Below are 26,395 nucleotides of genomic sequence, written 5' to 3'. Positions count from 1 at the left end.
CCCCCAGCAGCTGTCCTGTCCCGTGCCGCTCCTCAACGAGTCTCCGTTCCCCCGCTGCCGCTCGGTCCCGTACCTTTTGAGTTTCGCTTGGCAACCGAATTTCCCTTTTGGCACCAGCTTGCTAATATTTTTAATTAAAGTGTATGGCGGCGCCCAATTTGTCCAGAAGCGCATGTGCCCAATTTGCCTGATACCACTCTGGAATACTAAGTAATTACAGTTTTTTTGTTTTGTTTTTTGTTTTTTTGCTGGATCTAGTGGCGATCGTGCGGCAGGAACCGCTGTTCACCGCTCTGCAGTCAGCCCCCGTTCTGTCATGTACACCGGGTTCCGGCTTGATCATCAAGCCGGGACCCAGTGTACATGGCAATACAGGGCTGACTGCGGAGCTGTGAACAGCTGCTCCTGCTGGTCAATCACCGTGAGATCCAGGGAGGTGAATTCTGCTTTTCTTTTTAGCTTTGTATTTACAGATGGGGGGGCTGCCTTACAGGAGGGGGGCTGCCTAATACGGGGCTGCCTAATACAAAGGGGCACACTGAGGGAAAAGGGGGGGGGTGGCAATAGGAGGCACATTATGCTGGGGCCATGTTTTGACCCCCTCTCCTCCCCTCAATAGCAACAGACAACAAAATGTGGCCCTAAACTTTTGAGGGATCCAGTCCTCATACATGTGTACAGGATTACTATGGATGGTAGTGTAACTGTTTTTTTAAAATATACTTTGAAAATATCGATATATGTGCAATAAAGGTTATGTATACTATTTCCTGAGAAACTGAATGAACCCATCTTATTTCCAATTTTACTTTTGAGCCTCAGCCCCATATTGGATCTTAATAAATGGGTTTTTTGGTTGTTTGTTTTTTTATATAGGCTGACCACCAGGGGCCACTGTTCAACTGAAATAAGTCTTTGCCCTTAGTAATAGGGGTGATTGCAGAGCCATTTGTAAAGATTTGTACTATCAAAAGCATTTATGAGGCTAATCTACACTTTGTAAAAGCAGGCTTGCAGGAAATAAATTACTGATAGCTCTGTAGCCCCCACCTCGGGTACAGTTAAAAATGGTGCAGAGGGAATAATGGCACACCGTTCTGCCGATAATAAAACGCTATTTACTGTTTTAATGTAAATACATTAAAACGGTAAATAACATTTTATAAAACATTTATTAGCAGAACAGTGCGCCATTTGCGGGGGGGGGGGGGGCTAGTGAGGCAGCGGGGGTCAGGGGGAGATGCAGCGGGCAGGACAGGCAGCGGGGTGGAGGGAGTAGGATTAGGCAGAAGATGTGTGCGAGGAGTACATTACCTACTCCCAGCCGGCAATCGCTCCTTCACTTCTTCTGTTAGTTTGCAGGAGTGGATGAGGACTCCTGCAAACTAACAGAAGAAGTGAAGAAGCGATCGCCGGCTGGGAGTAGGTAATGTACTCCTCGCACACATCTTCTGCCTAATCCTACTCCCTCCACCCCGCTTCCTGTCCTGCCCGCTGCATCTCCCCCGACCCCTGCTGCCGAAATTTGTATAAGATATAAAACAATAAATATTGTTTTATGTTCATTACTGCTGCGCCATTTATATCCCCTTGGCGCTGTGCACCATTGTTGTCTGTTCCGACCACCTCTGCTTGATAATGGATGGTGCTCCGCCTCTGTGTAAAAAATAAGGCAAGACTGGGCTTTGTGATGCAGCCCTGACAGCTGTACTTGAAAAGCAAGTAGTCTGTCAGCACCCTCAGATACAACTATGTGCTGTCCTGACCACATTCATTCTCACGTGCACTCCAAAGGCCAAGAGCTCCTGGCCACAGAACCGTAATCGAGGAGGGGTGCGGCCTGCAACAGTGCCTGCGCAGAAGCAACACAGCAGCAGAGGAGACTGGGAGGACAAAGAGGGAGCTGACAGACTGCAGGGGACTAGGAGAAGCCCCAGGTAGGTAAAAATCCTCTTGTTCCCCTTAGTACTGCCTGGGGGTGGAGGCACTCAAAAATAGGTAATTTAATGAAACAAAAAATAATAGGGGGGGGGGGGGTGTCTTTTCCATTCCAGAACCCAAACCACAGGGTAAATGTAAGGCCCCGTTCACACTTGCGGTTCGAGTCCGCAAGTGTCCGGGGGTCCGTGTCCGAGGGCCGCAAAGAGACCGTACGGGTCTCTGCGGTGGCCACCAGTTGCGGATCCGGAATGTATCAGTTCCAGCTACAATAAAGTAGCCGGAACTAGATACATTGCAGTGCCAGAAAGGCACCGCAAGCATTGGGGATACCAGCGTGTAGTCCGGGCCCCCCAAGTGGCATAGGACCGGTGCTGGAAGCATCCGGTCCTATTGCCAGTGTGATGAGAAACATCCATTTCTCATTGCACAGCATGGCCGCATGTGTTCGGGTCAGGATCTGGCAAAAATGCAGCAAGTTGGAAAAAAGCCGGATCGTCCCAGAGCTGCGTTCCCGGATCGGATCCGGATGGTCGCACGAGTGTGAATGGATACATTGATTAACAATGTATCCGTTCACCATCCGCTGTGTACGGAGCGTTCCGGGTCCGGGGAAGCCGGACCTGGAACGCTAATGTGAACCAGGCCTAAAAAGATCAAATTATTTATTCAACATGAGTAAAAGGACAACATTTTTCACGGGTCTCAGCCTGCTTCTTCAGGTCAATACAAGGTCCTACAAGCAAAAAATGCATATATATGTGTATACCTTTGCTGCAAAATGACATAATACATTTCAAATATATCTCAAAAACCATTACATCATTATTAGACATTATTGATGGTGTATCTCAAGAGTATAATCAAAAAGTCTAATTATCATTGGTTTGAGTTCTTCCATCTGAAGTGGTAAAGACACCTCCTTCCTCATTTTTTTTGTTTCATTACATTACCTATTTTTGGGCACCTCCACCCCCCAGTACTATACATTACATCTCCTTTGGAGGTGTTCACCTTCCAGGTGTGGTGTTATCTACAACCAAGATGGACCAACCAGGAGTGAGATAAATCCAGTTCCAGTAGGACCTGGAATACTGAGCAGGGACGGTTATTTACCTGTTGGTGATATACGGTGGTTTCAGGGTCTGCAACCCACCTCTGTGAGTATAAAGACTCTTATATTACAATCTAACATCTACCCCACAATACTGCACCATTTGGCTTCTGGTCTCTCCTTGTCATACAGATGATTGTGGTATCCCCACAGTGACCACCTTTTCTTCTTGTTCCCCTTGTCTCAGGTCCACTTTAGACTCAGGACCATCTGTAAGCAATATCGAAGCTGTCTTTTATTTTACACTGATGTTGGGTAGTTTCAGTCATCTTATGAAGTTGATGGGTATGGGGTAGCCACTATTTGGCTTTTATAAAATAAATTTTGAGTTCCAATTAAAACATTTTTCCAAGCTCCACTTTCAGGTGTGACTAGTGGTAAAATGTTGTGGGCTGTGCAGTGTACAATGGTAGTGGTGAGAGGCAGCAACATAGGTAAGTAAACCCTCTCTGCTGTGGTTCATACCCCCCCCCCCCCTGTGAATCCTCTGGGGCTGTTTCAAATAGGAAAGGAATGCAGCAGACTACATGATGGCCCATATGCAATTAACTTTTTCTCCTGAGTTTTCTCCTAGGTGGTAATTTTAAACTTGACAATAAAATGGCTTTTAGGCCACTAGAAAGCAAGAAAACACTCAAAATAATTTTTATAGTAATTTTTCATTTACCTTTTGGTACCTTTTTAGTTGAAAAGTACAGAAAAGTTAATTTAACCTCAGCAGTAATGCTGAGTCAGGCTTGGGCCAGAAACCCGCAGCTCAGAGCGGTAACCCCGAGCTGGATGCGTGGGAGGAGCAATTTTAAGGGACAGTTTTTAAATGATGAAAATCCTTTTCAAAGTGGATTAATGTGCTACTGATTTAAAAAGAAATAAAAAAAAACCACTGCACTTTTTCTATTAACATAAAGGATGTTTATTAAAGCAAAGCAAACAGTCATTAAAACAGAACATTAACAAACATGATTGTACAATGCATTAAATTTAAATAAATTTGATCTTTTTTTTTTTTTACTTTCTAGGCAAGAGAAGTTGTGTTGGAGAAATTTTGGCCAAAATGGAGTTGTTCCTCTTCTTCACAACGTTGCTGCAAAACTTCACCTTCCAGGCCCCTCCCGGTGTTGTGCTGGACCTGACCCCCATCACTGGGATTTACCAACTCCCCATTACCCCATGAAATCTGTGCAATTCCCCGTGGTTAAATTGTGTCATTGCAATTTTAAAGCCTGTCTCAAGTCAAAAAATTAAAAACACATAGCACATCTAGTGCTGGATGGTTCAGCATTGCCCTGAGGTTCTCACTGCTCCCTGCTTACCAAGGAACTGCAAACTAACATAGAGCAGATCCTGTCACCCACCCTAGGCAAAGTTCACTGCATGTCAACTGCTACTGTGCATTAGCTGCAATATTATTATAACTGCAGTGGATTGGTGGTGGTGTTGGTGGTGGTGTTGGTGGTGGTGGGGGGGGGGGAGGGGGGAGAGAGTTAGTAAAAAGGGGAACTGAAGAGAGAGGTAAATAGAGGCTGCCATGTTTATTTCTTTTTAAGCAGTACCAGTTGCCTGGCAGCCCTGCTGATCCTCTGCTTTTAATACTATTAGCCATAGCCCCATGAACAAGCATACAGCAGATCAGGTGTTTCAGACTTTAACATCAGATCTGACAAGACTAGCTGCATGCTTGTTCCTGGTGTTATTCAGATACTACTGCAGAGAAATAGACCAGCAGGGCTGCCAGGCAACTGGTATTGATTAAAAGGAAATAAATATGGCAGCCTCCGTATACCTCTTACTTCAGTTCCCCTTTAAGGTAAGGCATGGGGGAGGGGCAGTTAAGGTTAAGTGTGAATGGGTGTTTTTAAGGGATAGGCATGAAGGCAGTTAAGGTTAGGCATCGGGGTATTTAGGGTTAGATTTGGGGGGAGGTTAATGTGAGGCATCAGTAAGGGAGGGTTCAGTGTAAGGGTAGTGTTAATTTCCACTTTGAAAACATAGAAATTCTACTAGCTGAAATTGGGTGCTTACATTTTCTCACTCTCCTGATTCATGCACCTGTGTAGGGGGTGAAATTCCTGTAAAGAGCTGTAATGAGCTCTGCAACATTGCACAATTTAACCTTTATTTTTTTATTATAAACTATTTGATGTATTTGGCTGGTGTTGGCTCTGCCCACTTTTCTCTAACCCTAACACACAATTACTCAATGACCAAGTATGTGAGCTTTGCAGTCTTTGGCATCAATAATTTGCATTGAAATGGAACAAATCTGATTGGCTGTTTGTGGCTCCACCCCCTTTTCTGAATTTGAACCCCAGTCACCCAATGACCAACTGTACCAGGTTTAAGGCTTGTGCTATTAACAGTGCAATAATGGCAGCAATTAAATACAGTATTCCCCTTGAAATTCAATAGGTGAATTTTGATTGGCTTTTGTAGGCTCCACCCACTTTTCTGAATATTAATCCCAGTCACCCAGTGACCAACTATGCAAAGTTTGAGAACCCTGCCATTAACAGTGTAATGCTGGGAATACACGGTTCGTTTTTGCCTTCGTTTAAACCTTCGTTTCGATTGTGCCTTTTGTCCTTTTCGATCCCGAAACAATCGGTCATACGGTTAATATCACCACCCACGGTTTCGGTTTTTTTTCGATTCTGATGGTTTCGTTTTTCCAATGATCGAAGGCTGCAAAGAAACGAAACGAAAATCCCTTTTTACAGGGACGGACTAGCATAAACGAATATATAATCGATCTGAACAGCCATCAAGCCTACCAATGGCTCGATTAGATGGATAAAGAGAGATAATATCAAACATGTTCGATCACTAGTCGTTCGTTTTTGGGGTCTATTAATCAAAACTATAATGAGATTATGACTATTTTCACATACGTTTTCAACACTCGATTCGTTTACCGAACGAATCGAAGGTTTAAACGAAGGCAAAAACAAACCGTGTATTCCCAGCATAAGAATGGCTGCAGTTTACATGTTTCATTCAAATCCGTTCAGCCATTGTTGCGTGATTGAGTAACAAACATCCAAACTTTTGCATTTATAATATTAGTGAGATTGCTAATTGAGGAGAGGAGCTAATTGAAAGTGTTCCTCAAGAAAGGTGGCAATGGAATATTGTATTTACCCCTAAAACTAGCTCACATATGAGGTGTAGACAGTCTTTTTTTTAAAACAAGTAAACTTATTTAGGTGTAGGCAGGTGGGGAGAACACTGGGAGCCGGCGGAGGGGCATCCGCATAGAACAGAACTCCCAGTATATTGATATAGCTGAAAGCAAAGCATCTTTAAATTTCCCTCCGGTGCTCCCCATTGGTTCATTACCAGACCAATGGGGATCCTCCTGATCCTGAGGATTGAACAAGGGGGAGAGGGGGAGGCTTGGCCACCCCTCTACCCCAGAGCCCCCCCCCACCATGGATCATGCAGGCTAGTACAGCTCAGAGTGTGAAGCCCCACGCGGCCCAGGGCTCTGCATCCTGGCTATCCCAGCCTGCATGGGGTATAAGGGGTTAAAGAGGCTAGGGAGGGAGGGACGACCCCACATCATTTTTTTTTTATTTCCCACACTCTGAACATATAAAAAATACATTTATATACACGTTAATACATTATCTATCATCTTACCATATTTAAATATAGACTTTTTTCCATAAACATCGATTTCCTCCAAAGTACAAGGTCTTTTTGAAAAAAAAAATCCTCTTTGGTCCCCACTGTCCTGCTTAACATACCCTGAAAATTTGGTGTTTTGAGCATGTATGGGGGCTCTGCTATTAACTGCTAAAGTTGGCGGCTGTTAAATTTTAAAAATGACTATTAAAAAAACGTTTGCACAAAATTTTTTAAATAAAAATGACTATTTTTTTCCCATGTAGCCCTGCTCCCTCCCTCCCTCCCTCCCTCCGCCAGCCAATCAGCGTGATCAGCTGTCATAGGCTTCAGCCTATGACAGCCGATCACTTCCCAGCATATGGAGGGGACAGCCATGTCACACAGCTGTCCCAAGTACAGCGCTGCTGCTGATCGCAGCGCTGTACCACTAATTAGACAGCGATTACGCCGTCTAACAGTCTCCCCGCTCGGAGACTGAAGGCGGAGCTCCCCCCGCCCACCGAGCAGAAGATGCGCACGCAGCCAGCACGCGATCTCCTGCAAAACAGAACCCCAGGACTTTACGCCAATCGGCGTTAGGCAATCCTGGGGCTGCCGCCGCGGCCACACCCATCGGCGTGACGCAGTCGGCAGAAGGTTAAAGCTGGAGGGAAGCAGAGGTCAGGGGACCCAGGTGAGGGAGGGGAGGGTCCGTCTCCCCTCCCCGCCAATAGACCCAATACCCCCTTCCTGCCCGCTACCTCTCCAGCTAGGGACCCCGAACAGCGCGGCCGAGCCCCATGAGGTGCTCGGATGGGTTTGAGCCGAACACCACATTATTTGGTAAATAACGAACAGTGTTGAATACTGTTCGATCAACACTAGTAGTGTCTCCAAAAAAAAAAAAAAGTGTACCTCACATTATACTCTAGAACAGAGTTCCCCAACCCTGTCCACCAAGGTCCACCAAGCAACAGTGCATGTTTTGTGGAAATCCACAGGGGTAGTTAACCACTTGAGGACCTAGGGCTTTCTACCCCTTAAGGACCGGCCACTTTTTTTCCATTCAGACCACTGCAGCTTTCACGGTTTATTGCTCGCTCATACAACCTACCACGTAAATGAATTTTGGCTCCTTTTCTTGTCACTAATAAAGCTTTCTTTTGATGCTATTTGATTGCTCCTGCGATTTTTACTTTTTATTATATTCATCAAAAAAGACATGAATTTTGGCAAAAAAATGATTTTTTTAACTTTCTGTGCTGACATTTTTCAAATAAAGTAAAATTTCTGTATACATGCAGCGCGAAAAATGTGGACAAACATGTTTTTGATAAAAAAAAACCCATTCAGTGTATATTTATTGGTTTGGGTAAAAGTTATAGCGTTTACAAACTATGGTGCAAAAAGTGAATTTTCCCATTTTCAAGCATCTCTGACTTTTCTGACCCCCTGTCATGTTTCATGAGGGGCTAGAATTCCAGGATAGTATAAATACCCCCCAAATGACCCCATTTTGGAAAGAAGACATCCCAAAGTATTCACTGAGAGGCATAGTGAGTTCATAGAAGATATTATTTTTTGTCACAAGTAAGCGGAAAATGACACTTTGTGAGAAAAAAAAAAAAAAAAAAAAGTTTCCATTTCTTCTAACTTGCGACAAAAAAAAATGAAATCTGCCACGGACTCACAATGCCCTTCTCTGAATACCTTGAAGGGTCTACTTTCCAAAATGGGTCATTTGTGGGGTGTGTTTACTGTCCTGACATTTTGGGGGGTGCTAAATTGTAAGCACCCCTGTAAAGCCTAAAGGTGCTCATTGGACTTTGGACCCCTTAGCGCAGTTAGGCTGCAAAAAAGTGCCACACATGTGGTATTGCCGTACTCAGGAGAAGTAGTATAATGTGTTTTGGGGTGTATTTTTACACATACCCATGCTGGGTGGGAGAAATATCTCTGTAAATGACAATTTGTTAATTTTTTTTACACACAATTGTCCATTTACAGAGATCTTTCTCCCACTCAGCATGGGTATGTGTAAAAATACACCACAAAACACATTATACTACTTCTCCTGAGTACGGCGATACCACATGTGTGGCACTTTTTTGCACCCTAACTGCGCTAAAGGGTCCAAAGTCCAATGAGTACCTTTAGGATTTCACAGGTCATTTTGAGAAATTTCGTTTCAAGACTACTCCTCACGGTTTAGGGCCCCTAAAATGCCAGGGCAGTATAGGAACCCCACAAATGACCCTATTTTAGAAAGAAGACACCCCAAGGTATTCCGTTAGGAGTATGGTGAGTTCATAGAAGATTTTATTTTTTGTCAAAAGTTAGCGGAAAATGACACTTTGTGAAAAAACACAATTAAAATCAATTTCCGCTAACTTGTGACAAAAAATAAAATCTTCTATGAACTCGCCATACTACTAACGGAATACCTTGGGGTGTCTTCTTTCTAAAATGGGGTCATTTGTGGGGTTCCTATACTGCTCTGGCATTTTAGGGGCCCTAAACCGTGAGGAGTAGTCTTGAAACGAAATTTCTCAAAATGACCTGTAAAATCCTAAAGGTACTCATTGGACTTTGGGCCCTTTAGCGCAGTTAGGGTGCAAAAAAGTGCCACACATGTGGTATCGCCATACTCGGGAGAAGTAGTACAATGTGTTTTGGGGTGTATTTTTACACATACCCATGCTGGGTGGGAGAAATACCTCTGTAAATGGACAATTGTGTGTAAAAAAATCAAAAGATTGTCATTTACAGAGGTATTTCTCCCACCCAGCATGGGTATGTGTAAAAATACACCCCAAAACACATTATACTACTTCTCCCGAGTACGGCGATACCACATGTGTGGCACTTTTTTGCACCCTAACTGCACTAAGGGGCCCAAAGTCCAATGAGTACCTTTAGGATTTCACAGGTCATTTTTGTTTCAAGACTACTCCTCGCGGTTTAGGGCCCCTAAAATGCCAGGGCAGTATAGGAACCCCACTAATGACCCCATTTTAGAAAGAAGACACCCCAAGGTATTCCGTTAGGAGTATGGTGAGTTCATAGAAGTTTTTATTTTTTTGTCACAAGTTAGCGGAAATTGATTTTAATAGTTTTTTTTCACAAAGTGTCTTTTTCCGCTAACTTGTGACAAAAAATAAAATCTTCTATGAACTCACCATACTCCGTACGGAATACCTTGGGGTGTCTTCTTTCTAGAATGGGGTCATTTGTGGGGTTTCTATACTGCCCTGGCATTTTAGGGGCCCTAAACCGTGAGGAGTAGTCTTGAAACCAAATGTCGCAAAATGACCTGTGAAATCCTAAAGGTACTCATTGGACTTTGGGCCCCTTAGCGTACTTAGGGTGTAAAAAAGTGCCACACATGTGGTACCGCCGTACTCAGGAGAAGTAGTATAATGCGTTTTGGGGTGTATTTTTACACATACCCATGCTAAGTGGGAGAAATATCTCTGTAAATGACAATTGTTTGATTTTTTTACACACAATTGTCCATTTACATAGAAATTTCTCCCACCCAGCATGGGTATGTGTAAAAATACACCCCAAAACACATTATACTACTTTTCCTGAGTACGGCGGTACCACATGTGTGACACTTTTTTGCAGCCTAGGTGCGCTAAGGGGCCCAACGTCCTATTCACAGGTCATTTTGAGGCATTTGTTTTCTAGACTACTCCTCGCGGTTTAGGGCCCCTAAAATGCCAGGGCAGTATAGGAACCCCACAAGTGACCCCATTTTAGAAAGAAGACACCCCAAGGTATTCTGTTAGGAGTATGGTGAGTTCATAGAAGATTTTATTTTTTGTCAAAAGTTAGCGGAAAGTGACACTTTGTGGAAAAAAAACAATAAAAATCAATTTCCGCTAACTTTTGACAAAAAATAAAATCTTCTATGAACTCGTCATACACCTAACAGAATACCTTGGGGTGTCTTTTTTTCTAAAATGGGGTCACTTGTGGGGTTCCTATACCGCCCTGGCATTTTACGGGCCCAAAACCGTGAGTAGTCTGGAAACCAAATGTCTCAAAATGACTGTTCAGGGGTATAAGCATCTGCAAATTTTGATGACAGGTGGTCTATGAGGGGGCGAATTTTGTGGAACCGGTCATAAGCAGGGTGGCCTTTTAGATGACAGGTTGTATTGGGCCTGATCTGATGGATAGGAGTGCTAGGGGGGTGACAGGAGGTGATTGATGGGTGTCTCAGGGGGTGGTTAGAGGGGAAAATAGATGCAATCAATGCACTGGGGAGGTGATCGGAAGGGGGTCTGAGGGGGATCTGAGGGTTTGGCCGAGTGATCAGGAGCCCACACGGGGCAAATTAGGGCCTGATCTGATGGGTAGGTGTGCTAGGGGGTGACAGGAGGTGATTGATGGGTGTCTCAAGGTGTGATTAGAGGGGGGAATAGATGCAAGCAATGCACTGGCGAGGTGATCAGGGCTGGGGTCTGAGGGCATTCTGAGGGTGTGGGCGGGTGATTGAGTGCCCTAGGGGCAGATAGAGGTCTAATCTGATAGGTAGCAGTGACAGGGGGTGATTGATGGGTAATTAGTGGGTGTTTAGGGTAGAGAACAGATGTAAACACTGCACTTGGGAGGTGATCGGACGTCGGATCTGCGAGCGATCTATTGGTGTGGGTGGGTGATCAGATTGCCCGCAAGGGGCAGGTTAGGGGCTGATTGATGGGTGGCAGTGACAGGGGGTGATTGATGGGTGGCAGTGACAGGGGGTGATTGATGGGTGGCAGTGACAGGGGGTGATTGATGGGTGATTGATAGGTGATTGACAGGTAATCAGTGGGTTATTACAGGGGAGAACAGATGTAAATATTGCACTGGCGAATTGATAAGGGGGGGTCTGAGGGTAATCTGAGCGAGTAGGCGGGTGATTGGGTGCCCGCAAGGGGCAGATTAGGGTCTGATCTGATGGGTAACAGTGACAGGTGGTGATAGGGGGTGATTTATGGGTGATTGATGGGTAATTAGTGGGTGTTTAGAGGAGAGTAAACGCTGCGCTTGGGTGGTGATCTGATGTCGCATCTGCGGGCGATCGATTGGTGTGGGTGGGTAATCAGATTGCCCGCAAGGGGCAGGTTAGGGGCTGATTGTTGGGTGGCAGTGACAGGGGGTGACAGGGGGTGATTGATGGGTGATAGGTGATTGGCAGGTGATTGACAGGTGATCAGTGGGTTATTACAGGGAAGGATAGATGTAAATAATGCCCTGGCGAATTGATAAGGGGGGGTCTGAGGGTAATCTGAGCGTGTAGGCGGGTGATTGGGTGCCCGCAAGGGGCAGATTAGGGTCTGATCTGATAGGTGACAGTGATAGGGGGTGATTGATGGGTAATTAGTGGGTGTTTAGAGAAGATAAAAGATGTAAACAATACATTTGGGAGGTAATCTGACGGCGGGTTTGCGGGCGATCTAATGGTGTGGGTGGGTGATCAGATTGCCCGCAAGGGGCAGGTTAGGGGCTGATTGATGGGTGGCAGTGACAGGGGGTGACAGGGGGTGATTGATGGGTGATAGGTGATTGGCAGGTGATTGACAGGTGATCAGTGGGTTATTACAGGGAAGAACAGATGTAATGAATGCACTGGTGAATTGATAAGGGGGGGTCTGAGGGCAATCTGAGCGTGTGGGCGGGTGATTGGGTGCCCGCAAGGGGCAGATTAGGGTCTGATCTGATAGGTAAAAGTGACAGGTGGTGATAGGGGGTGATTGATGGGTGATTGATGGGTAATTAGTGGGTGTTTAGAGGAGAGAATAGATGTAAACAATGGATTTGGGAGGTGATCTGATGTCGGATCTGCGGGCGATCTATTGGTGTGGGGGGGTGATCAGATTGCCCGCAAGGGGCAGGTTAGGGGCTGATTGATGGGTGGCAGTGACAGGGGGTGATTGATGGGTGATTGACGGGTGATTGACGGGTGATTGACGGGTGATTGACAGGTGATTGACAGGTGATTGACAGGTGATCAGGGGGGATAGATGCATACAGTACATTGGGGGGGGGGTCTGGGGAGAATCTGGGGGGTTGGGGGGTGATCAGGAGGGAGCAGGGGGCAGGGGGGGGGTATTAAAAAAAATAGCATTGACAGATAGTGACAGGGAGTGATTGATGGGTGATTAGGGGGGTGATTGGGTGCAAACAGGGGTCTGGGGGGTGGGCAGGGGGGGGGTCTGATGGGTGCTGTGGGCGATCTGGGGCGGGGGGGGGAGAAAATCAGTGTGCTTGGTGCAGACTAGGGTGGCTGTAGCCTGCCCTGGTGGTCCCTCGGACACTGGGACCACCAGGGCAGGAGGCAGCCTGTACAATACACTTTGTAAACATTACAAAGTGTATTATACACTTTGTATGCGGCGATCGTCGGGTTAACATCCCGCCGGCGCTTCCGTATGGCCGGCGGGATGTTGCGGCGAGTGAGCGGCGACAGGCGGAGGCGGAGGATCGCGTCACGGATGACGCGATCGCTCCGCCCATGCCCAAACAAGGACCGCCGCATTTTGTCAATACGGCGGTTCTTGCGGCGTCTGCTTCCCGGCCGCCATTTGTCTATACGGCGGTCGGGAAGTAGTTAATCTTCTCTGCTGAGGCACTAATTACTTCACCTGTGTATGTTTGTGGTTTTCTGCAAAGCATGTACTGTTATTGAACCTTCAGGACAGGGTTGGGGATCTCTGCTCTACAAGAAGGATTAGGAAATCATACTGGGCAGAAGGTGAGACTATCTCTGTCACTGGATGAAAGGTGGAATAGCTGATAACCAGGTGACCTGAGCCATGATTATGGAGGAAAGGTTGAGAAGCAAGTTATTGTTTACATGGATTCCAGAACAGCCACACCTCCTTCCAATTAAAGAGGAATTTTACTGAATGTGGCTGAATGAAGTTGCTTATTTTTTACAATGTTGATTTATACATTATTTAGTCAATTCTTGCCTATTGTTAAATCTTTTGTGATCATAGCCTAGGCTAAGCATGGCAGGCTATATCACATTTTTACACAGGTGTCTGCTTATAAATACAATTCTTATTATTGCACATACTGCATACAAAAACCCTCAACCCCCATTAAAATGGCCTAATTGAGTTGTATACTTTTGGAGCCATACACAGCCAGCTATGTCATTCACTCAGCCTCTTTCACACCGCACTCAACCTGAAAGTTCGCACTACTCCCGGGAGCAATTTATCTTCTGCAGCTGCCAGTTGATTGCCCTTAGATATTGCAAAGTCTCAGTTTAAAGTGCAGTTCATTCACCAGCATCAGCCTAGTTACTATATATAAGCCTTAAAGAGGAACTGTAACGACAAAACGGCCCCTGGGGGGTACTCACCTCGGGTGGGGAAAGCCTCAGGATCCTAATGAGGCTTCCCACGACGTCCTGCCTCCCTCGGGGGTCTCGCTGTAGCCCTCCGTACAGCCGTGACGCAATATTTACCTTCCTGGCTCCTGCGCAGGCGCTCTGATGCCTCTCGGCGCCGAAGTAGGCGGAAATACCCGATCGCCGTCGGGTCTGCTCTACTGCGCAGGTGCAAGTTTCCGGCGCCTGCGCAGTAGAGCGGACCCGACGGAGATCGGGTATTTCCGTCTATTTCCGCGCCGAAAGTCGCCACAGCGCCCCCGCTGGAGCCAGCAAAGGTAAATATTTAACTGACAGTCGGCACAGTCGCCGGCTGTTCGGAGGGCTGTGGCGAGACCCCCGTGGGACAGAGGACGGCGTGGGAAGCCTCATTAGGATCCGGAGGCTTCCCCCACCCGAGGTGAGTACCCCCCAGGGGAGGTTTTTGTTGTTACAGAGTCTCTTTAAATTCATTGGCTATGCAGTCACAGTTCCTTTAATAGGCCTCTCTCCATCTAGTATATCACAGGAGTTTTCCAACTGCGCTCTCAGCCAAGTCCAAGGTTGCTTTGTGTCAGCTGATAAACGTATTGCGTTAGATTTGCGGCACTATAGTTATGCCCGAGAGGCCTCTCACCACCTCCACGGGCTGCAACAATATTCCTCCGCCGGCTCTCCACCACGCTCAGCTTCTCCGCTGTATGTGTTTTCGCCACTTCCCTGCCGCTCTCTCAGCCGCCTGAGCAGCGTATTGAGCTGTAGCTGCTGGTTGCTGGTATGTTCGCTCAGATGACGTCACCCTCTAGGCCGCACCATTAATAGTAATGCCCACCCACTGGGCTTCCTCAGATGGCTAGGTAGGCGGCGCTATTCCTCCTTGTCTTAACCTCCTGAGCGATAATCCCGAGCTGAGTTTGGGGTATATCGCGCAGGAGGATTTCTCAGGCCCTGGTGGGCCGATTTGCATAATTTTTTTTTTTGTTACACGCAGCTAGCACTTTGCTAGCTGCGTGTAACTTCCGATCCGCCGCGGCTCGCCGTGCCGCGCAGCCCCCCCTCCCCGACCCCTTGCGCAGCCTGGCCAATCGGGACTCCCTCTGACGTCACGTGACGTCATCCCGCCCCGTCGCCATGGCGCCATGGCGACCGGGGAAGCCCAGCAGGAAATCCCGTTCTGAAGGCGATCAGAGTGGGTGGGGGGATGCCGCTGCGCTGCGGCTATCATGTAGCGAGCCCTGGGCTCGCTACATGATTTAAAAAACAAAAAATTTAAAAAAATAGTGCTGCGCCACCTCCTGGGCGATATAATTGTTTCGCCCAGAGGGTTAAACTTTTTCCAGTCTCGTTAACTATGCAAATTCCTCCCCCATCCTGACACTGCAGGCTCATAGCCATCTATTTGCATTTTCTGCATTTTCTCACCACCGTGGAGGTGGTGAGAGGCCTCTCGGGCATAACTATAGTGCTGTGCTGCAAACCTAACACAATACGCTTATCAGCCGACACAAAGCCACCTTGGACTTGGCTGAGAGCGCAGTTGGGAAACACCTGTGATATACTGTATATCTAGGTGGAGAGAGGCCTATTAACGGAACTGTGACTGCATAGCCAATGAATTTAAGGCTTATATATAGTAACTAGGCTGATGCTGGGGAATGAACTGCACTTTAAACTGAGACTTTGCAATATCTAAGGGCAATCAACTGGCAGCTGCAGAAAATAAATTGCTCCCGGGAGTGGTGCGAACTTTCAGGTTGAGTGCGGTGTGAAAGAGGCTGAGTGAATGACACTGCCGGCTGTGTATGACTCCAAAAGTATACAACTCAATTAGGCCATTTTAATGGGGGTTGAGGGTTTTTGTATGCAGTATGTGCAATAATAAAAATTGTATTTATAAGCAGACACCTCTGTGTAAAAATTTGATCTAGCATACCGTTGTGGAAATCAGAGGTGGCTCCCCTCCACATGGAGGGTTAAGTACTAGAATATCGACCAGAGCGCTAGATAACAGTCATGTAACTAAGCAGGGCAGGGAGGGTGGAGTTACATACCTATATACAGCAATATATACATATAGGAAGTTTTCTGATGTTGAACCAAGATAGCTGACATAGGAATGGATATGCTGAATAACGGCTTACATTCTACTATGTGCTTTTACAGTTTCCCTGCAATGTACAGATGCTTCTGTATGAGCTCAGGGCCATAATTGTTGTCACCATAGGAAACATGGATATTCTGTAAAGGTGCATATGTACGGACCTTTACAGAATAAAATAGCACATGAAGGAAAAAGTGCCGGAGGCTGCCGGTAAAATTTCTGATATTCTACTACTTAATTTCCATAGTAATTATGCCGCCTACTATTTATCGAGCGCCATAATTATTGTTCACTGCCGCTAATCGCAGCTTTTAAGCGGGTATTTTAGGGTTTAAGGTTAGGCAGGGCTTTATGGTTAGGCACGGGGATAGTTGAGTTTAGGCAGCGGGGATGGTTAAGGGTTAGGCACCAGTGGGGTGGTTAGGGTTAGGCAGCGAGGGGAATGGTTAAGGTCAGGCAGTGGGGAGAGAGTGGTTGATGATGTTAAGTAGTAGGAGGGAGTGGTTAAGTTTAGACATCGGTGGAGTGATTAGGCACCAAGTAGGGTCTTCGGGTTAGGCAATGGTAGAGGGAGGGCTCAGTGTGAGAGTATAAGCTGGGGCTTTTTTTAATATTACCTGCTCCCAGTGATCGTGTCTCCTCCACTTCCTGTTTAGTTTGCAGGTTCTGTGCAGCCAACCAATCACCATGCAGCTTCAGTCCCTGCAAGGTGATTGGCTGGCTGCAAACTAACCAGGAAGTGAAGGAGACATGATCACCAGAAGCAGGTAATGTATAATTCGAGAGTAAGGCTAATGCTGGGCATACATGGTTTGTTTTTTTCTGCTTTGATCCGCCACTCTATTGATTTTGCTGCTAGATTCTCTTATCTTCCGCTTGTTTTTCATATATTTTTCCATTACACATCTATCAGGAATCGAGCGGCAAAATGATCGAACAGGAAATCGGACATGTCAGAAATTATCCATCTAACCATCTAATCACCTAAAAAACGAACCGTGTATTCCCAGCATTAGTTCGGTCATAGTAAAAATATAACTATACTACCAGCAGCTTCCGGCACTATTTTTTTGCCTGCACTATTTTTATAGGTACCCCTATCTCCTGGACTCCTAAAGTCTCTCCTGTGATCCTGAAAGACGTCCCATTCTCCTTAAAAAGACAGCCCCCCACTTTAGCGGAACCTGCACACATGGATCCTGTACTGCTTTCTCCTTTGTCCCTCCTCCGGCTGCACCCCCACTGATCACCATGTCTGGACTGGCTTGTTAAGCTTGGAGGTGTAATCTCCACAGTCAGCATACAACACATAAGCTGACGTGAAGGAGGTACACACACCAGCACAAGGGATCAGGATATCCCCAGTTTAGTGGAGGAGAGGACTGACTTCAATAGGAGATTGTGGTGCACAGAGCCGGTGCAGATCCGTACAGCCACAAACAACACTTTCGTAATAACGTCTCAGCGCAAAGTAGCGCTGAGCGCATAAACCAGGACTGAGGAGATCAGGACAGGTAGACAGAATGAACGCCTGCTTAACTAGCCACTACTTAGTGACAGCAAGCGTCCACAATAAGACAGACTGGAATGAGGCAGCCAATGCGTTTGCAGCGATGGCGTGCCTCACAAAGACAGGACAAGATAGTCAGGAAATAGCAGGATCAAGATAGATGAACGTAACACAGACAAATATACAATAAGTATGTTTTCCTAGCGTATTACAATTACAGCTATCAATGAAACTATTTGTAACGTCTGACTAACATATGTATATATCGGCAATGAACCGATATATGACATAAGCAGGAACACTGACTAGCACTGGAGCAATACAGGGAACAGGGCTCAGAAGGATTCGCTATCTCTTCGCAGAGATGAACGCAATCCACAAACGGTAACAGGACAGGATTCAGAAGGATTCGTTATCTCCTCGCAGAGATGAACGCAATCCACAAACAGGACCAGGAGCAGGATACTAGCTCAGCACGGGTGCTCACGATACGCGCAAACTACCAAAACGTGCTGGAAGACTGACTAACTGAACACAGGAAATAAACAGTTCGTGTACGCATATATCAGCGACACTGATGTATCAACGTAACACGAATACAAGGAAAATAACAAAATGCGCAAGTATGCGTATATATTGGCGATGAACCAATATATGACACAAGACAAGCAAGTAACAACTTCTAGAACAAGAGCAGAACTAGGAGGACTCGCTGACCCCTTCGCAGGAGTCAGCGCAGTCCACACGGACCAGGAACGAGGTGGGGCACGAGCAGAGTAACAGACAGAATCTGAGACTATGGTAGCCCATGAGGCATTGCAGGAAGCAGTTCTTTATACTGAGGTCATCCAATGGGAGCAGACCTGCAGATTCCCACACAAGTGAATGGTAATTAATCACAGGCTGATAGCAGGAAAAGGCAGACAATGATATGCAGCCTGCAGGAAAGGGATTGCCCCTCCATTGCAGCAGACAATGTTTGTTTACGCAAAAGCATATTAAACTGTCATTAACTTCAGAGCGACTGCAGATGGAATCAGCAACTAGTTTAAATGCAAACCAAACTATGCAAGCAAATGCATGTAATGACCTTAGAACTGCTTGGTTTGCAATACCACTGCAGTCAGCAGTAAACGCTGCAGAAGCGATCATAACATGGCTGTTGCCCTCTGATTCTGCTTTCAACTCTCCCTCTGACACTGCCCTAGCCTGCACAAACTGGCCCAACCCAAGCCCACAGCATCCACAATGCCAAAATGAACCACCTTCTCCTCACCCACTTCATGACACCTCCACCATTCCCCACTCATCTCCTTCCCCGTCCCTCCCGCATCAAACCCCTATATTCTATCTCCGCCTTTCTCTCCCCTCCCCCTGCTTCTGCTTCCCTCATGCCTTCAAACCCAATGTCCCAGCTGCAACACAGCAATCATTCTCTCTACTCACCCTGCTTTTCTGCACATTCACTCACTGCAGACTGTGTGCAGAGAGCAAGGAGACACATTGCCCACAGGACAGGAAGGGGGAGGGTGCTACATCTAGTTCACGAAGTAGTACAGTCCCATGTACTGAATGTTGCCCAAACTATGAAAAAAGGTCCCAGGTGGAAAAACACAGTGGCTGAGCACCACAGTGGCACCCCTAGTCATGGCTACACCCGGTGCTGTGAGCACCTGCGGCCTTGTCGTAGGTACACCAGTGCATCTACCCCACTCACAAGGCTATATCTACAACACTCTGCCGCAACAACCAGTTTAATCTAAAACAGCTTGTAATACATTAAACTTTACACCAATCTCCTAATCAGATGAGAACCTTCCAATCACATATTATCAAAAACAATTGCAGTCCGTATCATATCAGACTGTTAAATAACTTGCTCAATAAATAACTGAATGCACTTGTCAGACATGTACACACTAGTGCTGAAACGCCCTCTTGGCTTTCAACATTGATGACTGGGTGGAGTAGTGATTAAACATTACAAGTTCCCAAGGCCATTACCTATGTGAGGGTTCAGCAAACCAGTCACAGCAGCAGCAGCACAGAAGAAAGAAGACTTGTTAAGCTGACAGCGTCTCCTCTGCAGTGCTGAACTGTAAGTTTTGTTAATGTTGAGCTGTTGAGAGCGCTGCAGAGAAGGTAGCGACTCCACTCACATGGCACTTGGATGTCCCCTCTGGACCGTCTACTATGTAACTATGTAACTAATTATTATGTTCCATGCACTGGCCTCAATTCACTAAGCTTTATCAAACACTTTATCAAACGTTTGATAATTTACCTCATGAGTAAAATCTAATTTTTAATTCACTTAGGTGTTATAGATTTATCGAATGTTTTATCAATAAAACATTCAATAAATCTATACCACCTAGGTAAATTCAAAATTAGATTTTACTCATGAGGTAAAGTATCAAACGTTCGATAAAGTGTTTGATAAATCTTAGTGAATTGAGGCCATTGTGTACTCACTACTAAATGTAATGTACATTACTGCTTGCGTTTTGCTGTACCATCACCGACCCTGTATGTGCCAAAAAATAATTCCGGGTACAACCCCCGTTGTACTTGGCGAAATAAATGATTCTGATTCTGATTCTAATATTATGTTAGTTGTGTAGATGTTTATGTAACTCTGGATGTACACATTTGTAGTCTATAGGCAGAAAAAAACTGTTGAACCCTTGTATCTTAAAGGATGGCTGAACTGACATGTGACATAATAAGATACGTGTGTATGTTTACAGTACAGTATGAAAGGGCTTCACCCCTCCTCTGGAATCCCCTTTCAAAGCACATCTGTCACTCTCCAACCTTTGAAATCATTTGCTTCTCCCTCAAAACTCACTTGTTTCAACAAGCATACACTCTAACTTAGGAGGATATTCCGCTCTTCGATCTCTGGTCAAGTTTTACTCCTTACTAGATAACTAAAATAAACAAAAAACACAAAATGCAATTTAAGGACACCCGAGGTGAAAATAAACTAATAAAATAAACAACTGTATCTATCCTCCTTCTCCTAAAAGTGACTTTTTCATGCAGCATATGCGTATCATGTATACAACATTGGATGACTCACAGGAAAATTGGTCTGGTATTTGATGATATTTCTATGAGTTTGGTATTTGTATTTGGCTTGTGCACAAGATATAAGGGCAGGTCTCACACCTTGCGTTATTGCAGGGTAATGTGCCTGGAGTTTCTGGTTTAGATAATGCACTTCTGATAATCATTTGTCTCAAATTGGGATAATGTTGTAATTATGATACGCTGCATGAAATGCCCCTCAAGAGGAATCTATATCGGAGAAACAGGACAAAAACTGCGCACAAGAATGAACCATCACCGCTTTAAAATTAGTGAGGGTAAAATGGACACACCAGTGGGCCAACACTTCTGTGAACCAGGACACAGCATCCGACCAAGAATTGAACTTTATCCCAATCAGTAGCTGATACCCCCTTTTACATGACAAATCTATTGCATTTCACAAACAGACCATCAGGGAGTGCTATATGACTGATTTTGTGATGAAACCCCTCCCACAAGAAACTCTGGTACCGCGGTACTCTGGGCAAACTGCCACAATGTAACAAGGTTCACAGACAGAAATTAGCTGTTTACTGCTGTCTCTAACAGCCAAAACAGCTAGGAGCAGCTACATAACCTGCCCACAGTAACAATGTCACCATGTAATAAATGTCAGAATGTAAATCTGGGAGAGGAAAGATTTTACAATGAGCAAACACTGACTAAATCATTTATACATGATTATTGTAAAAATGAAGCACTTTTTTATTACATTATTTTCACTGGAGTTCCTCTTTAAGGGTAACTTCAAAAATGAACAAGCAAGAAATATTTCTGAGTACAAATTTATGAAAATGTTCAAGACATTAACAGAAGTTTTAAATTGTGGAATTGGATTCATGACTCATTATGTAACATGATTGACTTGGCTTCACTATCTTCAGAAACCTGCTAGATTTCATGTTTGCTTGCATGAGCTCACTGGCTCCAGCCTGCTGATCACCTGATATCTAACTGGTAAACAGCAACCAGCACAACTGCCATCTTCATGTTTACTATTTACCTGCATCAGTGTTTTACTACAGCTAATATCTGGAAATATGCCTGAAGAAGGGGACTAGATCCCAGAAAGCTTGCATAATGCAACTTTATCAGTTAGCCATTAAAAGGTATTACTTTTACAAAACTTTGTTTTTTTTCTACCTTTCATAATTGGGGAAAAACACATGTGTGTGTGGTACACTGGTCAGATTTTGAAATTGACTACAATTCTCAAATTGGAAAGATAGTTTAAAAAATTGTACGGTGTGAGGCCACCTTTAGTGTTGCTAGCATTCGCAATGAGTGTCATTTTCGAGCACAATCACTCTGCAGTTCATAGTAGCACAATGTTCACACCAATTCCTTGCCTTCTCCTGATGACACACACACCCTGGGGACCATCTTCCAAATACAGTAAAACCCCCATCATCCAGAACTTTTGCAATTTGCTAAGTTTCGGGACAGCCTGATGTCGGGTATGTGGCCTTGCTGATCAGTGCTGCTCATCCAATATTCGGGTATCCGAACTACCCAAATAATCCAAAGAGAGAGAGAGAGAGAGAGAAGAGGAGAGAGAGAGAGGAGAGAGAGAGGGGAGAGAGAGAGAGAGAGAGAGAGAGAGAGAGAGAGAGAGAGAGAGAGAGAAGAGGGGAGAGAGAGAGAGAGAGAGAGAAGAGGAGAGAGAGAGAGAGAGAGAGAGAAGAGGGGAGAGAGAGAGAGAGAGAAGAGGAGAGAGAGAGAAGAGTAGAGAGAGAGAGAGAGAGAGAGGAGAGAGAGAGAGAGAGAGAGAGAGAGAAGAGGAGAGAGAGAGAAGAGGAGAGAGAGAGAGAGAGAGAGAGAAGAGGAGAGAGAGAGAAGAGTAGAGAGAGAGAGAGAGAGGAGAGAGAGAGAAATGAGGAGAGAGAGAGAGAGAGAGAGAGAGCGAGAGAGAGTTTTGGAGGCAATTTAAGCCATTTTCAGGCCACTTCCGGTTTTCTATCCGGATATCCGAATCCGACCGGATATCCAGGATATTGGGTTCGGATATCCGATTTTCCTCGGATACCAAAAAATTCGGATTCGGATATCCGATTCGGATCAGGATATCTGGGTATCCGGATCCGAATTCAATTCAGATTTTGAAAAGGAGTATCCGCGCAGCACTGTTGCTGATACATGTAGAGGTTGATTTACACAAGGCTGCAAACCTTGCCCACCACGTGGCAATGTTGGCAGCCTGTATTAAAAATAGTAATGCTTATTGCGTTAATAGCGCAATGAGCTTTACCGTAGCAACGCATTTCCTCAGTGTATGTGCAGTATAGTAGTAGAGCAGCGTTCACTACTTCTGTAATGCACGGTACATTGTTTAGGTGAGTACATTTGAAATCGGCGCCGGTAGACTTGGGCGCAGGATACAGCAGTATATAGCTGATCCTGCTTCTGCACAAGTCCGGGCCGATTTAATTACTATTCCCCCTCCAGGCCGACATGGATAGTGGGGGAATGAAATAATTTGGCTTCCAGCGATTGCTGGAGGCCGAATTATAATGTTTTTAAGCAGCAGAAGACGGAGCCGACGTTACTCACTGAGCGCTTCAATAGGAATGATTCCTATTGAAGTCTATGGAGGCGTCGGCTGCGCCCAAATCTAGCAGCGCTGAAAAGCACTGCTCCGTGTTTAGGTGTGTTGCTATGGTAATGCTCATCACATAATCAATGCAATGAGCGTTATTATTTTTTTAGTACAGGCCAGTAACATTGCAGACACTGTTACCGGCCTTTTTGTAAATCACCCCCACAGTTCTATGTCAAAGGCTTAATGGCACCCCAGTGGCTGGCTGCAATGTCCGCAGTTGTACTTTTTTACGCAGCCTGTGGCGAATGGTTTTGTTGCACACAGGTACATGCAAGAGCAACCATTAATGGTGGACGACTGTTTCCGATGTCACCTGCTGTTACAAACAAGCCATTTGGCGAATCTGCTGGTCTGTGCGCGCTTTCATGCACCTGTTCAATCCATTCCCTCTTCCCCACATATCAGGTTCTAAACTTTTTTCTATGGATTGCAATTATTTTTTCACTGTCAAAACTTTCTCATTTTTTTGCATTAGGATTCACAAAAACTTAAGTAAATTCAACTTATCTCTACTCTCAGCATACGTATTATGTAGAATGTGTTCTACTATGATTGATTAACCACTCCATTATTATTATTATTATTATTATTATATTTTTTTTTATTATTTATATAGCGCCAACATATTCCGCAGCGCTTTACAAAGCACAATAAGACGACAAGGGGAACATAGAAATACTAACAAATTGTAAAACAGATTTCCAAGCAGCACAAATATTGTGACAAAAACAGTAAACATTAGGAGGAGGACTCTGCCCTTGCGAGCTTACAATCTAGTGGGTAGTGGGGGACACATTAGGTAAGGGGGTGGAGGATGGACGAGGCAGTGACCCTTTGCCTCTGATTACATTGTGTCAAATAAGTAAAGAAGGGCTATAGTATATTATAAGCGAGTCTGAAAAGGTGTGTTTTAAGAGTGCGTTTGAAGATGTCCAGGTTTGGAGCATGACGTACAGGCTGTGGAAGAGAGTTCCAGATAAGAGGTGATGCTCCTGTAAAGTCCTGGATGCGAGCATGAGAGGAGGTGATCAGCTTAGAGGCCAGGAGAATTTCTTGGGAGGAGCGAAGGTTGCGGGAGGGACAATATATTGAGATTAGTGATGAGATGTATGGAGGAGACAACTCGTGGAGGGCTTTGTATGTTAGAGTCAGGAGTTTGAACTGGATCCTCTCGGTAAGAGGTAACCAGTGGAGAGACTGGCACAGTGGGGCTGCATCGGAAGAGCGTGTGGAAAGGTGAATGAGGCGGGCAGCTGAATTTAGAAGGGATTGGAGAGGCGCTAGCCTTTTTTTGTGGTAGCCCACAGAGCAGGGTGTTGCAGTAGTCTAGGCGGGAGATGATTAACCACCCTGACGTTCAGTTTCCCCAGGATTTTCGTGCAAAAAGTGTTTCAATTAACTTCCAATAATTTGCAACCATTTTTTTTTTGCAACCAATTTTTTTTATATATTGAATTCAATACAGGTTATTGTATTGAATTAAATAAAAAAAAAAAAAAGCGTTTGCTGCGAGATGTTGATGACGCTGTGTGACCCTGGTGTCATCAATGCCGATCAACAGGGGACATGTGATCGCCGAGGGAGAAGCAAAATCCGCCAAGGGACATGGAAGAAGATACTGGGGAAGCTATCAGAGGTACGCGGCGAGGGATCAGCATGCCAATGGTGAGTATAAGACCCAGATGTATAGGTAGAAGATGTGCAGCCAGGTATAGTTAGCCAGGTATAGTTAGCCAGGTATACAGTACAAGGTAAAGGGGGAAGAGGCGCCCAGAGCAGATAAAATACGTTAAAAACAAATAAAATGAAAAAAGTGAGGTGGCTTACCTCGATGAAGACAAATTCACGTATTAATAGAATTTTATTGCACTGGCAACGTGTTTCGTGGGTGCATACCCACTTCCTCAGGCCAAATAGCAGTGTCTAATAGTGCTTGTAGCCACAGAGGTGCCTTATTTGTGGTTACAAGCACTATTAGGCACTGCTATTTGGCCTGGGGAAGTGGGTATGCACCCATGAAACACGTTGCCAATGCAATAAATTTCTATTAATACGTGAATTTGTCTTCATTGAGGTAGGCCACCTCACTTTTTTCATTTTATTTGTTTTTAACGTATTTTATCTGCTCTGGGCGCCTCTTCCCCCTTTACCTTGTGCCTTCACCCTCCTTTTGGAGGGGGATCAACCCTCTTTGACCAGTTTAGGTCATTTGAGGTTTGCTTTTTATCAAGAGTGCGACCATCACCAGCTCCGTCTGGTCACCCAAGTTGAGTTGGGGTTATACATCTCCACCTGCTTCTAGTGCTCGGTTGCCCTTCTGCAACCCACCTTTGTGAGTATAATACATTTGCACATTTTACATGCTTCTGGTACTGTGACATACTGCACCATTTGGGCTCCTGTTGTCTCTGTGTTTTCTTCCTGCAGGGTGCAATTTTTATTATCCCTACTTTTTGTCCAGGTATACAGTAGTTAGCCAGGTATAGTTAGCCAGGTATAGTTAGCCAGCTGTATAGTTAGCCAGATGTGCAGCCAGGTATATAGTGAGCCAGGTGTGTAGCCAGGTATACAGTGAGCCAGGTGTGTAGCAAGGATTATAGTAAGCCAGATGTTTAGCCAGGTATATAGTGAGCCAGGTGTTTTGCTAGGTATATAGTGAGCCAGGTGTTTAGCTAGGTATATAGTGAGCCAGATGTTTAGCCAGGTATATAGTGAGCCAGGTGTTTAGCTAGGTATATAGTGAGGCAGGTATTTAGCCAGATTTATAAGTAGCCAGATGTCCCCCTCCCGATCCTCCCCCCCCCCCTCCTAGCACGCTGTGGGTAGCTATCTGTGCTACCCACAGCGTGCAGAACAAGCACACCCTAGGGAATCCCTGGGCAGTCAGCTGGGCAGAGAATGTGCGGGGTTCCCCCTTGTATGTGGAGGCTGTGCTGGCGGGGGATTCCCCTCTGTGCGGGTGGGGGGATCCCCCTTCTATCGTGGCTGTTGCGGGCAGGGGATACCCCTCTGTGTGGGTGGGGAGATCCCCTTCTATTGTGGCTGTGCGGGTGCCCTAT

General features: G+C 45.5%; 2 protein-coding genes across 3 annotated transcripts in view; both read left to right on the top strand.

Annotated features, from left to right (window-relative positions):
- LOC137571184 (cytochrome P450 2K6-like) overlaps positions 1-4,328 on the top strand; it is a 51,937-nt gene extending 47,609 nt beyond the window's left edge. The window contains exon 10 of the mRNA XM_068279998.1: positions 4,072-4,328. Coding sequence (XP_068136099.1) covers positions 4,072-4,226 — 155 coding nt within the window. The 3' untranslated portion in view covers positions 4,227-4,328. The remainder of the gene's footprint in view (positions 1-4,071) is intronic.
- Positions 4,329-19,654: 15,326 nt separating this feature from the next.
- Positions 19,655-26,395, top strand: part of LOC137571183 (cytochrome P450 2K1-like) — a 59,097-nt gene continuing 52,356 nt past the window's right edge. The window contains exon 1 of one of the 2 annotated variants that reach the window (XM_068279997.1): positions 19,655-19,739. Coding sequence is in view for 1 of the 2 variants with exons in the window: in XM_068279996.1 (XP_068136097.1) it covers positions 21,818-21,846 (29 nt within the window). In the remaining variant the exon portion in view is untranslated. Of the gene's footprint in view, positions 19,740-21,763; positions 21,847-26,395 lie in introns of those variants that run through there. The other variant, XM_068279996.1, reaches the window with a different exon arrangement.

Source organism: Hyperolius riggenbachi, chromosome 4 (assembly GCF_040937935.1).
Source record: "Hyperolius riggenbachi isolate aHypRig1 chromosome 4, aHypRig1.pri, whole genome shotgun sequence".
Classification (NCBI taxonomy): Eukaryota; Metazoa; Chordata; class Amphibia; order Anura; family Hyperoliidae; genus Hyperolius; species Hyperolius riggenbachi.
The sequence above is the reverse complement of the archived record's forward strand: the minus strand, read 5'-3'. Positions and strand labels throughout refer to the sequence as shown.